We start from the raw sequence: 16,736 nt of genomic DNA, 5'->3' as shown, positions 1-16,736 counted from the left end.
ACTCGGTGTCCGGGGTCACCCCCGCGCAGTGCCGGGAGCCGGGCAGGCCGCGGTTCTGCCAGCGCCGGTCGCTAACACTTCTTGTGAACTCGCTGCTGTGCCACCCCCTGGTGATGTTAACGTTTATAAGCTACTTGTGGTTTGCAGAAATAACCCTGATACGTGCTCTTCTGGGGACTTCTTCAATTTTTTTGTTAGTCTTTTAATATGTGAACTGAAGTATTTCATTTTGTGTAGTCTGTGGTATAAACCGCCTGAAGACTGCCCCGTAAGTGCACTGCTGCTGGTTTGTACGATGTAGATGTGTGAGTAGATACACTCTTTACTTTGATGGGAAGCATATCTTTCTTACTTTTCCCTTTTACTTTGATACAAGAAGAATCCTTACTCTTTTAGGAGTAAAACGCAGTGGTGTTTCTTCTATATGTGCAGAGCAGATGAGAATATAGTGACACGACTCCAGTAATCAATATATGTGGTGGACATGATGCCTGTGCAGTGTTGATTGGAACAAAGCCTCCTTTGCTCCTATTGTAATATTCTTTACTTTTTCCTTTAGAGTGAGGCAGAAGTGAATCCCAAAGCTTACCCGCTGGCTGATGCACAGCTCACAAAAACACTGCTGGATCTTGTGCAGCAGTCCTGCAACTATAAGCAACTACGCAAGGGAGCCAATGAAGGTGAGACTAGTGTGTTGCAAAGTGTGCTACAACTCATAACAAGGATTTTGTGAGATGCCATGGGTAGAGATTGTCTTTTCTCTGTAGCTGTGAATCACTCATTTTATATAGATCTGGCTATTGCTGGTGGTGTGTCTCCTTTCTCCTCCTTCAAGCCTGCTTAAACAATATTCAGGGACAGAACTAAGCTGTAATCTTTTCAGCATTTATATGCAGTTTTTGCAGATTCCCAAATTGCGTTCCTGGTGCATGGTTTGTAATCATGCATGCTTCAGTGGTGTGGCACTGGGATTACCAGATGCCTAGCTAGTTCAGAACCATAAAAGATTTGGTTTTGAGGGTACCTCTGTGCAACCTGCTCAGAGAGTGGCTTCCTTCACAGTTGCTTGGGGCTTCACCTAGTCAAACTTGTAAAAAACCCACAATCCCTAAGGATAGAAACTCTCTAATCTCTTAGGACCCATGTCCCATGCACTAGATCTCCTTCCCACTGAGGCCACTTTCAACATCTCCTGAAGCTGTTACACATTAGGTGTTCTTTCCAGAAAGACCTAGACTGACTCTCCAGTTTCTTTTACAGCCACCAAAACACTGAACAGAGGCATAGCAGAGTTCATTGTAATGGCAGCAGATGCAGAGCCCTTGGAGATCATCCTGCACCTCCCTCTTCTCTGCGAGGACAAGAATGTCCCTTATGTGTTTGTGCGCTCCAAGCAAGCCCTGGGCCGGGCATGCGGCGTTTCCCGGCCTGTCATCGCCTGCTCCATCACCATCAAGGAGGGATCACAGCTAAAGCCTCAGATCCAGTCTGTACAGCAAGCTATAGAAAGACTGTTGGTCTAAGTGCCCATGAGTGTAAATGTGTGTGAAATTAAAAAGTGCAAATTAGGGGAAATTAATGTTTAGCTTCAGTTGAGATGATAGTTTTGATATCAATGTTTCATTTCAAAATGCTACATTTTTGTTTAATAATAGCTTAATTCTTAGTGTTTCCACCTCCTATCCCCCCACTTTTCTATTATTCTACTCCAACACGTTCATTCTCATTGTATTACTTCTTGAAAAGTGACTGTACAACTGTGTTTCCTGTTTTATGTTTAAAAGAAAAAAAAATTCCCCCCTTGTCTTCCTGTCTGCCTGCTCAGGGCTTTTTTAACCCACCCGACGGCTTCCTCTGTGTTGCAGTATTTCTGCTAAGCTTCAGCCTCCAGCAGGTGTGAGTGCATTTCTGAACGATTTAGGCTACTGAGGAAAAGGTTCCCCGTGTTCAGGCTGCTGGAGTCATTAAGTGAGGGAATAGCACAGGCCAGGTAAAAGGCAGGCAGCAGCTACTGTGTAGCAGCAGATGGAGCCAAGATCAGCGTGCCTAGCACAGCCCTTGTTCTTAAAACCAGACGAGACTTCTGTACAGATGCACGGGAAGCAGAAATCTTATGGCAGTACACAAGGGGAATTCTTGATTATTTTTAAATACTGACTTTTTAAGAAAAAATAAAAATGCTGCAAAGCTAAATAGAATTGTCATTCCCTTGGTGAAGCATTTGCAACTAACTGGAGTGTTTCTGCTTGTAAAGCTAAACTGCTCAGAGGCTGCCTGAAGGCTATTGCAGTGCAGTAAATCATACTCCTTCCGTTTTCTTTGTGTAGACTGTTACCACTGAGGCTGGGCTTCCTAGGGAAGTTAAGTACAAAACACATGGTGCAGAGCAGCCTGTTGTTGCTGACAAGTACCCTACATCTGGCTGTTAATTATAAGAAGTGTCATGCTTTTTAGTTACTGCACTGTAGTCACCTGACTGAAGATGAACCCTCTTAAGTCATGTCCAAGGAAACAGAGAACAGAGGAATCAGAGACTTAATGGCCAAGGAAACAAGAGAAGTAATTTTTCAGATAAATTACCATGTCTCAAGAGAGAAGGCTGTATCATCTCATGTTCTGGAAAAGCATGGAGCACCACCAGCAATCTGGATTAGTGGTGGTTTTACGGACCTAGTTTTAGTTAAATGCATATTGTATAATAAATCCACTACTGCTCTGAGCAGAGAAGTCTAAACCCCTGTGTTGGAATATCAAACCTGTTTTCTACTGCAGGATGCCAAAGCAAAATACTGTGGAAACAGCATTAGGTGCAATAGCAGAAGGGAAAATAAATTTTCTGTCATGTTTCCACAGAGAAACCTAACTTTAGTTAAGTACATCCCAAGCAGATGAAGGCAGCTCATGAAAGACTGAAGACACCATGTTTGTACATTTTTGTAAATGGCTGATGCCAGTAATCCTTGCTGAGGTGAACTTGATACAAATACTTCAGAATCCTTTTATTTGTATGAGGTTTAGAAGGGCTCCTGTTCCCTTCTAGTGATGCTGACTGTTGAGCTAGTTGTGTTTAGAACTACAGCTTTGCTAAGGATTTGCCCTATTGTACCAAGACAGCTGATGTAAGAGAAAGCACACGAGGAGCAGAAATAAAGAATACTTGAGCAAGCAAAACTGTTTCTTTTTCTGCTCTGAAGCACTCCATTGCCATCCCTTTTAAACTTCTGCCTAATGTGATAGCTGCTATTAAAAAGAACAACAACAAAAAAAGCCAGGAGGCATATCTAATAACTTAGAACAAACATGCCACAATCATCCAAAGCCTGGAACATAGTGTGCCTAAGGGTTAGCAAGCCAAGAGAGATGTTAACAAGGGTATTTGCAGAATTCAATTCAGAGAGTTATGGACAGCATAGTCTCACTATTCCTCTCTTCAAGCCTTGCTAAGACAAGCATTTACAGTAGCTTCTTTGCCCAAGGGCAAAATAAATTGAGTGCTTAGACAAATCTTTATTAAAAATAACTACTGCAGGCTGATTGAAAGTGTAACAGGTAATGTAGCTTCATTACTGCAGAGCTCAATGCAGGCTAGCTGCTCTCTCTGGAGGAGGTGTGGAGGTAGAAGTGCGCAGCATGCTGGCACAGCTAGGACAGTCACAGTGCCACAAGGGTGGTCACAGCTGGCTCCGGTAGGTGTGCCACACTTCAGACCGGTCATGGAATAGTTTGTGAGCCACAGAGAGGAATCTCTGAACACTAAAAACACTACACAGACCAAATGGACACCTCAGGTATCCCATGTTTCTACATGATATGTCCTGTCATGTAGAAAGTTGAGAGTTTCACTAAACAATTAGTAATTTCCTAAAGCAAGAACAACAACAGTTTATTTGTTTCAGTCATCTTGCACTGCAAGACAGGTGGGGCATGCCAGGGATGGAAGTCTAAAACTCAAAAAGAGACCTGGCTGCAGCCTCCATAAGTATGATTAAAAAAGTAAAAATACTGTATGTAGCAAGGGGTCTCTCCACAACTTGCTATTCTTCTATTTTTAAAGCACAAATTTGAGTACAGAAGCCTGCACAAGTCTGACTCATATTCACTTACAGCACTGGAAAGCTCAATGCCATCTCAGTAATTTAACTGGGATGTGTGCAGCCTTCCAGGGAATACTATTTGTTTTCCTTTTTTAAACCAGCTTTTGCTATTACCATTTAGAAATGGAAGACCTGTCTGTGCAGCTTTGTGAAGTGCCAGCTTTTTGCCCAAGGGATTGGATACTGCTTCCCAGTAATGATTTTTTTCTTTTAAGATCTGCTGGTAATATTTAGAACTATGATGGTGGAGAAGAACCCAATTTGATTACAAATACTGATACTGGCTGTTTTGGAGAGTAACATACATTTATACCCTCTATTAGCACACAGACTCAACCTGCTGCTTGAATTCATGTGGTGCCATTAACACAGATCACTGTGTTTTATTACACAGAAGTGAGTTCTGCTGTCTTTATGATGCAGAGACGGCATAGTCAGTGTTGCAAAGGAAAAGGTCCAAAATAACTTTTATTAAGAAACCAGCAAGGCACAACTCCATCCATGTGCAGTGGGGCACCTGAGTTCACAGGGAATTTAGTTCTGCCTTTGGTTACTGTCAACAGAATCCAACTTTGCAGAGATGTTTCACAACTAAGAGTAAAAAGTTTTTCCACTGCTAGATAGAGCAACATTTGGTTGCCTTCTCTTTCAGAGCAAGATTAAACAGACACAGCACCCACATAAGACAATCAAAATTCTAAGCAGACAGAAGTAAACCAGGGCCTTCCTCTCCAGCTTAGCGCTCACTAAAGTATTCAATTAAAGCATCCATTAATTCCTGCTTCTTGCTTCCACCCCTCAACCCCAAAAACCTACATGCATCCTTCAGGACAGGTACGGTAAGCTTGCCCAGAGTGCCCTTCTGCACGTGACTCCATAGCTCATCTTTTGAGACTTCTACCTTGGGCCTCTTCTCAGTTGGACCATCAGAATCTAGAGAGATACATATTTTAGATCACAAAGATTTTTAAAAATAGAAAGACATCACTGTTTCTTATACATACCATAGTTAATGGCCATTAGCACATGGTGCTTTGACAGCCACACGCTCACAGACCTAGTTTCCACGTTTTCTTTTAAGAAACAGATGTCACTATGTAAGTCATGCAGTATTTCATTGATAGGAGTGATCTTAACTGAACTATGAAACTTTGTGTTCTGATACAAGCCTCACCCTCCAAATGAAACTTTTAAGGGATTCTCTTTGAGACAGTAGAATACAATGATTCCACAGGGAGCTCAGCTAACTGACACTCACTTTATGCAGTCTTTCATAGACGCCCAAATTACACATGGACTCCAGCATTACTTACACATTTAGCCCTAAAGATGCCCATCTTGGACTTGCTAAAATAGCCCATGCATAAAAGTCTGCTCCCCCACCAACACAAACTGAAAGCATGAATGATTTTACTGCTCTTGTCATAAAACAGAAAGTTGCTAAAATTATACATATATATTTTGCAGTCATTTACCCAAGTTACTGCCTATACTTCACTCTGCAGGTTTTCATTCCAGCAACTCTCCAACTGGATACCACAATATTCTTTACTCTCTAGAATCAACACTGGATATAATACTTCATTGTGGAGGTCAGCAAAGAGTTGTTGCACAAGCAGCTTCTTTAAACTAAGAGACAAACTGAAAACACAGAAGCTTCTAAACAGAATACAGACATCATGTTTTGTGTCTGCACCACCACTACTTACCTTGTTTACGCTTTCCAGCCTTCCCATCAGGATTGTAGTCAGGGGGATAAACCAGCTGCTTAAACTCGTGCACGAGGTTGCCCAGCCTGTGGCTCATCTGTTCAGACTTTGGCACTGGCAAAAAATAAAGGTTTGCCCTCTCAAAAAGTGTGATCACAAGAAAGTCTAAACAAGGCCATCGTTCTTGCCAGATGAACTATCGGCTCACCTGGTGGGAAAAGTACAATGCTCATTCTACAAAACCACTAGTGTATGGAACCACACAGTACTTAACTTTGTAGGATCATGTTAAACATTGACCAAGAAGGGACTCACAAAATAAGAACCAGCCTAGGTATACCAACTCTGCTCTGAATTGGGAAGTAACACCAGTTCATCAAGCACTCAGCTGTAACTTTGGGGTCTATGACCACCAGAGAGACCCCCCGGGACAGAAGAACGCATGCACAAAGTGGAAGGAACAGATGTTGATGATTTCGGGGAAATGATTATCACATGTATGTTTCTTCTGGGAAAACCTACATAAACAGCTTTTTCTGTACTAGAGATGCATGATTTTGGTGGAGATATCCCCTCATGCATCCAGCAGCAAAATAAAGAAGAGGCAATGGGCAGAAACTGAGACACAGAAAGAGCCATCTGAACATGAGGAAGAACTTTACTGGGCAGGTGACTGAGCACTGAAACAGGTCACCCAGAGAGGTTGTAGAGTATCCCTCACCACAGAAATTCAAGAACTACCTGGAACTAACGCTGTGCAATGCGCTGTAGGATAACTCTGCTTGAGCAGAGAGGTTGGATCAGATGACCCACTGTGGTCCCTTCCAACCTGACCCACTCTGTGATTATCCAAGACACTTCAATACAAACTCTCACGGTCACTAGGTGGCAGCATTGCCCCCAGCACAATAATTCTCTTGATTCCGCCCATTTATCAGACCGAAATATTAATGAGAATCTTGAAGAGAGGAATTTCAGAGAAAACACTTGTCACCATAGAAAAAAGGTGATTCAGTTTTAATTTTGGATGGTAAAGTGAGCAATTTTTTTCTTTACCTTAAAAGTGACAGCAATAGAAAATAAGGTTTCAGTATTTCAGAATGGACACATCCAGAACTCTACATAGTGGAACTGCACACAACTGAAATACTTTTTAAAAGACATTTGGGCTTGTAGTAGAACATATTTCACTTATAAGAAAGTCACGAGTCCCCTACCCTGCCTCCCTTCACACCCACCACTAGTTCTCACTTGTAAGATCCTCAGCTTGTTCTGGTTCCATCATATCCAGCGCCAAAGCCTCCAAATTCCTGAAGTGCTGCTGCAAAACTGGGTTCTCAAAGCTGTCAGTCCTGTCAAGAATCCCCCAAAATGTCAATGCATGCTGCCAAGAAGACAGACAAAACACTTAAGATCTACCACAAACTTATTTCAGAATAAAACTTCCCTCTTTCCCACACAACAATCCATTGCACCAGAACTGCTTTTGCTCTTTTCAGTTTACTTGCTGAATCACTATCCTGTCATGTATCAACCACGTAAGAATGCTGTGTGAGAGTTAGAAAGCTGTATGAGGCAAAAGGAGACAGTGGCATTATACTTTAATAACAGTTATGGTGGCTTCCACATACCTAGGGAAAAAAATCTCCCATGAAAGTACTTCATAGCATTTATCCTAGCTATAATGAAAAAAAAAAGGCCTAACTCTTCTTTCTAAAGTGCTCTAATTCAAATGATCTGGGTCTGATCTGCAGTGGAGTGGCAGAACCACAATAAAATGTGATACCTCTGCAACTAATGACAACAGCCCAGAGAACAAGAGCAATTCTACAAAGAACAAAGAACTCCAGAACATGCTACATAAAGCATTGCGGTGCCTGGGTATCCAGAATGATTTAAGAATAAAGTTTGGAAAAAGCTACTGCATAGAGAAGCAATTTCCATCAAAATACATCACAATCTCATCTCAGGAACACCACAGCTGAACAACATGTGCAACAGAGCAAGCAATGGTTGTGTTTTCCTGCCCATGCCACCCCCTGCATCCTATTTATCTCCATCTACCTGTATTTGAACCGCAGCTTCTGAATTATTTCCTTCATTTTGTCTACCTGCTCTCGGCTGGCTGGCACATTTTCTGTAAAATCAACTTTACGTTTGTCATCTGCGTAGGGTTGAAAAATCACATGGAAACCTATCCAGAAGAGAGGGAGGAAGACAACGGTTACACAGAAGCATGGTCTCAAAATAATTTATGTGAAAGACCAAGATGGTTATTATGGAAGTCTGATGACTCCAAGCTAACTACCTGTTCTGTTGTAAACAACAGCAATCCATAAAACTTCCAAGTGCCTACAGCATGACACTCAATCCCAATCTCAATGTTTGTAACCGACATCACTAATGGCTTCATGAAAGAGATTCAGACTAAATTCATAGCTAAGAGTTGGATACTGGTGACCTGCTTTTCATGCAGGACATCGAGTAGTCCACCTTCCCCACTTCTTACTGGGTATGAGCTTGAAAAAGATTTGTTTGAAAACCAAGTTATTGCCCACATTATTCTAAAATACTTTACTTTGTACACAAGCAGTGTTACTTCCCTACTTTACATTCTCCCAGAAGATGTTTTTGCACTTAAAGAGGTGAGAAAATGCAAACGAGCAGGAGTCTGCTCCCTAATCATTCCCCACCCAGCTGAGGTGGCATGAGGCTTATTATGTGAGATTATTTATTTAATACTTTACAACATATTCAAGGATACAACATAATTCAGGAAAAGACATTCTGTCTAGTCTTCAAACAGGAAAAAAAGGCTTTTAATTTCTGTATCAGTTATTTGAATCTGCTAAAAAGAGGTAGGAGGCAGGGAAAACACTGTAGCCAGGTCATACCTGAGCAAGCACTGATGCAACTGGGGCTTTAAAAATAGATTCAACATCAGATGCTTACATTGACAAAACTGAAGAAAGGGAATGTTGGAAAGCATTTTCCCCAGTTTTAAGAGGGGTAGCACTAAGAATATTTTCCCTCAATACAGGACACCATTACACTGACTACATCCAACCACACAGGGAAAGGTGGCATCTCTTCCCATACCTGGAGGCGCTATCTGCACTTTCTGCTCATCCAGCTCTTCCTCCTGGGGAACCAGGGCCACAAAGCGAGGAGGGATGTTCCGGCGAGCCGTGTATCTGCACAGCATCATCATCTCCCTCTCCAAGCACTTCATTAATAAGGCATTAAAGAGAGTTGTACTCCCTGCAAAAGAAAGAGTGGATTGGTCAGACTGACAGCTTTGCTCCTTTGTTCTGGAACATAACCCTAGATAGCACAGTTTCAAAACCTGTGACTTCTTTGAAATGCTTGCATTATTGTGGAGGTAAAAAGCAAATTTTGGAAGGGAGAACACTCAAAATGGACAATGTTAGTGAGTCTCTCCTGACCAGGAGTTAGAGTTCTGGCAGAAGAAGTGAAATCACTACCATCTAAGCAATGGAAAATTGCGAAATGTGAAATTTTATCCACAAAGTCTGTCTCTGTTTGGTGGGACATTACAGTAGCAGCGTAGGACCTTTTGCGGAAGTAACACACTAGGAATTCAGACTTCAGTACTCTTCTTGAGGCACACAGTTGCTGTGTATTTCACCAGATATGGTAGTCAGGGAAAGACTGATATATAAGTAAAGTGGTTGAGCCAGGAAACTGCAGTTAGAGAAGCAAGCATAAGGGTTTTTTTTTTAGTCAAACACTGCAAAGCATTTGGTCGTAACTCAGCCCTCTTTATCCACTGCTAGGCTAAGGAGCTGATGGTGTTTTCTTACTATTGCAGCTTAAATATATATTTCTAGATTAACAGACTTATGTATACACATATAAAAGCATATACAAGCAGTTCTAAACATCCTCTCCTTCTCTCTTTACAAGCCTGTAAAGTGCTGTTAATTCAACTGTACTTCCTGAGTATCATGTTTCCACTCCTAGCTGATACGGACTTAAAAACAGCAATTATCTCCACTGGTTTGGGGTTTAGGTTTTTCTTGTTTTGTTGTTGGTTGGTTGGTTTTGTTCGGGTTTTTTTAACCATCCTTGCCTTCTTGTCAGGTACTAGGATCCTCCTTTCATGAATGGCTAAAACAAGTATTTGCGACTACATCTCCATGGTTTAATTAGCTGCTTGTCATGATGGATAAACATGAAGCACAATTGGCTCTTCTGCTACTGAAGAAAACAAGAAATATCTGCAGCTGAGAGGGGCAATAGCAGTTAATTCAGTTCTTAACTTCAGCAAGTTTTTAAGTTAGACAAAGCTTTTACACTCAATGATCCCCACTCAAACACACAATGAATCAGATGGTTACACTAATTCGAGGTGGTAAACCTTCTCTTGCCATCTTTGCTTACCTCTCACCAGGGACTCCTCAGGATAGATGAACTGGGAGGGCCTGATATGGTGATGCTGTTTTAGCATTGAAAGTGGTTTGAAGCCAATCAGAAACAAACCTGGAGAATCAAACCGTTTTAACTCTTCTGTCTCCTCTTTCTCCAGCACAATCTGTCGGTTTCCATACATCTAAACCAGGGAAGAGCAGATGATAGGACTGCCAGCACAAAAAACAATGGGGACCAGAAGGCAGGACAGGGCAGGAAGAGGATGCAATTGCTCTGTTCCACTACTGAAAAGAAGGTTATAGACAAGACAGTGTAAACCCTCGTAAGTAGTGCACACCAAAATGGCAAGTGACAGTCTGTGACCATTATCCCAAGGAAAATTCTACCTGAACATTAGCAAAATGCACTCTTCTAAGAAAATGACTAAGCCCTCATACAGAGAGGCTGTCACATCTCATCTCTGGAGTTCTCAGAGCTGTCCCAAAAAAACCCTGAGTGACCTCATCTGGTTTTGTGAGTCTTGCTTTGGGCCGGGTTGGACCAGACTTTTTCAGAGGTCCTGTCCAATTGTAAATTTGCTTCAGCAGCTGCATGTCAGCTACCTACTCCTGACAGAAAGAGTGACTGAGAAACAATGCTTCTGAAGCACCACTCATGCATCACAAAATCAAAACCATATTATAGTTCAGCTGCTGAAGCTAAGACATCAGGGCTTAACGTTCAGCTTTCTGCTCATCTCCTATACTTCATTTTCATTTCAAGAAACTAATATCCAGTATAAATAAATTTAATATTTCATTTTAAGAAAACAACTTTAAGACCTTTTAACATGGAAGGAGACACAAGTACACTATGACAGTATACCTAGGAACTACATAACCTGTTTTGAAATAAAGTTGGGCCTGATCAGAACATGACACTCAATTTACATCAGCCAAACTATCAAGCAGGAAGGCAAAACAAGAAAAATACATACAAAAAACTCCAAAGGTAACATGCCTTTTGTTTGGGAAACAGCTCCAACTCCCCTGTGATTCATACTTGTATGTTTAACAAAACAGACCAAATCCATTCCTAACCAGTCAAAAGCTGACAGCAGCAGCAGCGATGGCACAGGGTCACACGAGGTCAGGCTCTGACAACCTGGTTCTGCCTTACAGAAAGAAATTACCTGTGTTCCTGACAGTACTTCCCCCAGCAGCTATGCCTTCCCATGACAATCAGGCCAGGGAAACAATCCACTCTCACCCTGCAGAGCTCACAACAAGACCAGGCTGTCCCCGGGGCCATACAGATGCAAATTTTTCTGTATCTCATCTTGAAAGTGCAATACAAACAAAAGTAGCAAGGGAACTGGCATCTCCCTCACACATTGCAGAGACAGGAAAAAGCAGGCACATAATCAATGTGTTACCTGAGCCCTTTTAGTGTCACTGGGCAGGAGCAAGCTGCCTGTTTTCCCACTAAACATCCTTGTTTTGGTTTTAACTGGTTCATTCGTTTCTCGATAAAGCTTCACCGGATATGGTTTATAAGCTTTTTGAATAAGGTTGTAAACACCAACAGAAAGTGCCACATCCTTGCTCAGATGCAGATTTAACCTGTGTAAAAAAACAGATACAGACTTGAGATTCCTGAAAAATCACTTCTGCAGAAGAAAATCACCTCTTCATGGAAGTTATTTCTTCTGACCTTCTCCTGTTCCACTCCCACAAAATCACATATATATTTGGAAACATACTATCACTTGACTCATAATCTCACTTGCACAAAAATATTCTTGCAATATCACTTCTGGTCATAAAAATTATCTAAACACAAGTAATTTACCATATTTCTTTTAACTTTTTTCACTGAAGGGTGGCTATGCTCAAACAGAGCATAGGACAAGTCCACATTTGGGTACCCCAATTATGCTTATTGTAATGTCCATGAATTCTCATAGCTCTTTGTGCAGAAGGAAAAATTCCCCCCTCCCCCCACAAAAAACCACTAAGACAAACAATACCAAGATGGAAGAAAAAATATAAATCACACGTTAAAGAAAAAATTAGAAGTAAAGATTTAAAATTAGAGCTAATCTTCAAGTTATGAGAGCAGAACAGTGAGTTACTACAAATGCTACTTCCTCTCTTTTAAAAGGTATCACTGCTATAGGATTCTTTCTCCCCAGCTATTAGAAAAATTGAGGAACATTCCTGAGGAGTAAGCATGCCAGTAACAACAGCTCAGGTTGGGACACTTTATATATATTTATTGGAAAAAAAACACTAGGCCTTGAAGCTCATTCCCTTACTGTGCTTCCACATTATTCTGCTATGAACCCACTCCCTAAAAAAACAACTGTTATGGAGCATGTGGTTCCAAAAATACTTTCTATCTGCTTTGTCAAGATCCCTGTAATCTCTCTTAAGTATCTCTAATCTTTTAGTAGGAGATTAGAAATACCAAGGCTGTGTGATCCATGCCAAGTGCCTAGACAGACTGGCAGCATATCACTACTTAATAATAGGCCAAAATACCTACCATGCACATTCAGATGATTTTTTTTTTTACGTTAATATTGGCAAGAAAAGCCTCATTTCAATCAGATTTCACTATAAACTATTTTTCATGTTGCAGATTTTTAGGTAAGTACTTGGCAATTATGTAATTTTTTGACAAATGATCATTTCTAGCCAAGCTCAACACAGGAGATATCACACAGAGGAAAAAAGGGGTCCACTCTGCTCTTCTCATCCACAAATATCCTTGGAAACTACAGAAGAAACACCAGTCTTGGACTAAAGAACTAAGATTGAGGAATGTAAGCACTGATGCTTTTAAAGACGAATCCTTCCAGAAGAGGAAAGTGAGATGCAGTCTGAAAATAACATCAGGTGCCTCCACGGAATGATGTATCGCAACTAGGCACAAACCTGACTAAAGTCCGTTTCTTTGTCTCCTTTGCTCGTACTTTCTTCATGAGATGTTCCAGTTTCTCTGATTCTTTAGGTTGGATCCCAAGGTCCTCATCCTCTGCTACATTTATAATATCCCTGTAGAACAAAGAGATATCGAACCCTCCAGGCTTCTTCAAGTGCATCAAGTCCAAGATGATGCCTAGAAACAGTGGAAGAGGTAAGAGTAGGATCAGAAACTGCTTTTTTCTTGCATCAGCATGTACCTCTCAGACTCAGCACTCAGCACTCTCAGACTTCTCTATCTACACAAATAATTTAAGTAAGAATAAGCTCCAAATTGTCATCTGCACCAGATGTGAAATTTTCTAGAGAAAGGGGAGATCTAGGGAAAAAGGCAACAGATATTCTTTAACTTCAGTCAAAACAATGCAGAATAGAAAATGTTTCCTCTCTAATTAAGAATATGCACAGCATTGAGTATGAAATGGCTCTGATAGTTCCTATAAAACATAATCTTACCTCAGGCACAGAGGGTAGTAACAAGTTCAGAAAACCCCTTTTCCCTTAGTTATAGGGGCTAATGAATTAAGGAAGCCTCACAGCTTCTAGATCTAGGACATCTGCTGAACTCCAAAAACACTGGTTACCTCAACTACACAGTTGAACTAATGAAGCACTTGCTGTCTACTCTCTGAGCTCAGGCTGATGTCCTACAGCTAATTCAAAATGGAGCCATTAAAGTAATTTTCCTTTTGTGTTAACTTGTTATTGTTTCCTTCCTGGAAAATGGTACAACAACAAGAAAGCTTATTTTCTTGGCCCTCTCATGTCCCCATTTATGCTATCAAACTAGAAAAAGATCCTAGAAGTAAGTGCTAGTCTGGATACCAGATCAGAAAACAGATTTTCTAATTTAGATTAGATACCAAATTTCTAACTTAGAAACTTTCAGAAAGATTCCCCAGTTTTGACTATTTTATGCCTTCTTCCATCACAAACTAGCAATGCAGTTAACATCTGCTGCAAAGATACATCACATTTATTCTGCCTGAAATTAAAAGGGAAAATAATGACCTGTGTCTCTCAGATCACCAGCTCTGGTCCTGGCCAGCTTGGCTTTAGCACTGTCATTGGCATGAGGGTCATCCTCATTGGTGAAGAGCATGATCCTTTTGTGGCTCAGCCTGACTCGGACATCACTGAAGAGATTCGAGCAGGCCCAGAGCGCTTCACCCAGTGAATAATCGGTGTTGTGGCCAAAGTTCTCCCGGAAAAGCGCTCGTCCTTCATCTCCCCTGTATTGGTCCAGCTCTAGAACACGCTTTGCGCCTGGAGGGGCAACAGCATTCACATGCATTAGAAATACTGAAAGAAGTACCACAAGCTCTTCTAGATATGCACCAGGGGTCCCTTGCAGCTGATATCCCCAAGTAATGCTCCCAAGCACCTCTGTGGCAGTGCCTTTCCAACAGCTGGCTGAGAAAACTGTCCAGCATGGCCTAACATCTGCAATTTCACAAGCCAGTTACCACTTACAGCACCTGCTAGGGCCAGGAGGACACAAAATGCCCTGGCACCAATGTGGGCTCTTTCTGTGGGTGAAGGGAAACAGGAGGGATCAAAGTATTGCAAACCCTCTACACTGAATGCCAAGTGCTCAGCAGCAAAAGCAGTAAACTGTACCTGCTGCAGAGGCAGCAGCACGGCAGACTGTTGCACTACAGAAAGGAGAGGAGCCTAAAATGCATCCTGCATCTCCACAGCATGCTGGGAAGGTGGAGAGCTCCTCCTCCTTCCTCGCCCCTCATGTCAGAGAGAATCCACCCAGAGGTGAGATGAAGCCCACAGATCATCACACAGAGCACAGCAACATCCAGGTCAGGTGCCCACAGCCTTGTTGCAGCTCTGAGGATTACTCCAACCCAACTAGGACTCCTTTTCCCACCTGCAACAGCAGGTTCTCTTTTCTCCCGTTACTCTACAACGGGAAACAAGCTTTTATTTTTCAGCCACTGCATTCTGCAGAGCTTCTTCCTCTGTCCTTCACTTAAACTCTACAGCACTTACAAAATCTCATTTGAAAATGTTTTCCTCATCTGTCCTTTACTTAACAGGGTAACTGTTCATAATTATGTACTCCATAATAATCACCTATAGCATTTCATCCTTCTCCAGAGCATAGTGCTCTCCAGGGGCAGCAAATATACAATTCTGTTCCTTTTGAACAACACCCACCTTTCACCTGTGCTGTTTTTATCAGTGTGGCAAGGCTACTGCTTTTAACATGGGAGAAAGGGCAAGCAGGGAAGGAGGAGGAAAATGGAAGAGCAAGACCTGTAACACACTGTCTGCCAGAAAAAGGAGAAGAACCTAAGGCAGTCCTGTCAGGTCTCCATTGTAATTAATTCTGAAAACAGGACAAGGCACAGTTCTTTCAGGAGAAGCCCCTGTGTCATTAAACCTGCACCTCTAGTAAAGAAAATTAAATCAAACGTCACCAGAGATAAAGGCTGCTATTAAAAGTTGTAGACAAAATTCCCCCAGAAGTCAGACAACCTGTCACCACTAGCATGTATTCTTTGCACTCCTCCAAATGCCTTTCCAATTCAGCAACCAGCACTTGTTATCAAGTAGATGCTACGTAATTTTAAGAAAATGAAAGAGCAAAATTCAAGAATTGCAGAACTTATTATGAAAATAAAGAGATGGAACACCCCAAACAGGCTACCATATTGGACCACCTGTTCTAGCTGACACTGGCTTGAGCAGGAGGGCTGGACAAGATGACCTCCAAAAATCCCATCCAACCTCAGCCATTCTGTGAAATTCTCCATCAGCTGGAATTCGTGGTGTCTTAGCATGGACACACACTTTCCTGATGGATATTCAAGAGTTCTCTTGAGATACTCTTTAGTAGTAGGTTGAGCAGACAGCAAGTGAAGTCACCACATTAAAACAGAAGAAAAGACATAGAAAAGGGATCTGAACCAACTATAAGAGAAAAAGCTAAGCTCTTATGAAGTTTCTAAGTTTTTAATTAAAATCTAAATCTATCCCCACTACCAACCATGGATTTCAGTAACAAGAACTTATCCAATAGCTCTCTATATTTAGAGAGATCAGTTACTGACAATGCTATTACACTGATTTCCTCACTCCATCTTTTTACACCACCTTCATACCACTTCACCTGGATTGTCCAGCTCCTGGAGAACATAAATGTGCTTGAAATCTGCCGAGTTCTTGTTGTTTTCTGTACCATAGAACACAACACTTAACAGGTCCCTGTCACTGCTGATAATTTTACTGGTATACACATTCCGGATGCACTGAAAAAAACGCACACAGGCCAAAATTAGAAGAAAATAGTGTTCAGTAAAGGGTGCGAAAGTCTTGCCTTTAGCAATTAGTTTATCCATCCTTACCTGGATGGTCATATCGAAAGGAGTCTCTGCGTCCCCGTCGGACTCAAACATGGCCTTGGAGGCATCCACCAAGAAGATGAGGCTGTCCCGGCCCGAAAACCTGTGGTCCGCTACGGGACGGGGGGAAACAGTTTTAGCAGCGGCCCCTCCGCCCGCGGAGCCCCGAGAGCAGGCAGCGGGCCCCGAGCGGCCCTCCGCGAGGGGGTAGGGGGC

General features: G+C 41.9%; 2 protein-coding genes across 2 annotated transcripts; one reads left to right on the top strand and one right to left on the bottom strand.

Moving 5' to 3' along the window:
• Window positions 1-4: 4 nt before the first annotated feature.
• Window positions 5-2,193, top strand: SNU13 (SNU13 homolog, small nuclear ribonucleoprotein (U4/U6.U5); the record flags this gene model as incomplete). The annotated part of the gene is made up of 3 exons (XM_017737740.1): window positions 5-268; window positions 560-680; window positions 1,261-2,193. Coding segments are annotated over 3 exons (648 nt in total), but the record flags the coding sequence as incomplete, so codon positions are not given.
• Window positions 2,194-4,534: 2,341 nt separating this feature from the next.
• Window positions 4,535-16,733, bottom strand: XRCC6 (X-ray repair cross complementing 6; the record flags this gene model as incomplete). The annotated part of the gene is made up of 11 exons (XM_017737739.1): window positions 4,535-5,027; window positions 5,804-5,917; window positions 7,055-7,155; window positions 7,868-7,997; window positions 8,903-9,064; window positions 10,208-10,376; window positions 11,610-11,796; window positions 13,114-13,297; window positions 14,173-14,427; window positions 16,289-16,427; window positions 16,524-16,733. Coding segments are annotated over 11 exons (1,848 nt in total), but the record flags the coding sequence as incomplete, so codon positions are not given.
• Window positions 16,734-16,736: the final 3 nt, after the last annotated feature.

This window comes from Corvus brachyrhynchos, unplaced genomic scaffold, assembly GCF_000691975.1.
Source record: "Corvus brachyrhynchos isolate BGI_N302 unplaced genomic scaffold, ASM69197v1 scaffold56, whole genome shotgun sequence".
Lineage (NCBI taxonomy): Eukaryota > Metazoa > Chordata > Aves > Passeriformes > Corvidae > Corvus > Corvus brachyrhynchos.
The sequence above is the reverse complement of the archived record's forward strand: the minus strand, read 5'-3'. Positions and strand labels throughout refer to the sequence as shown.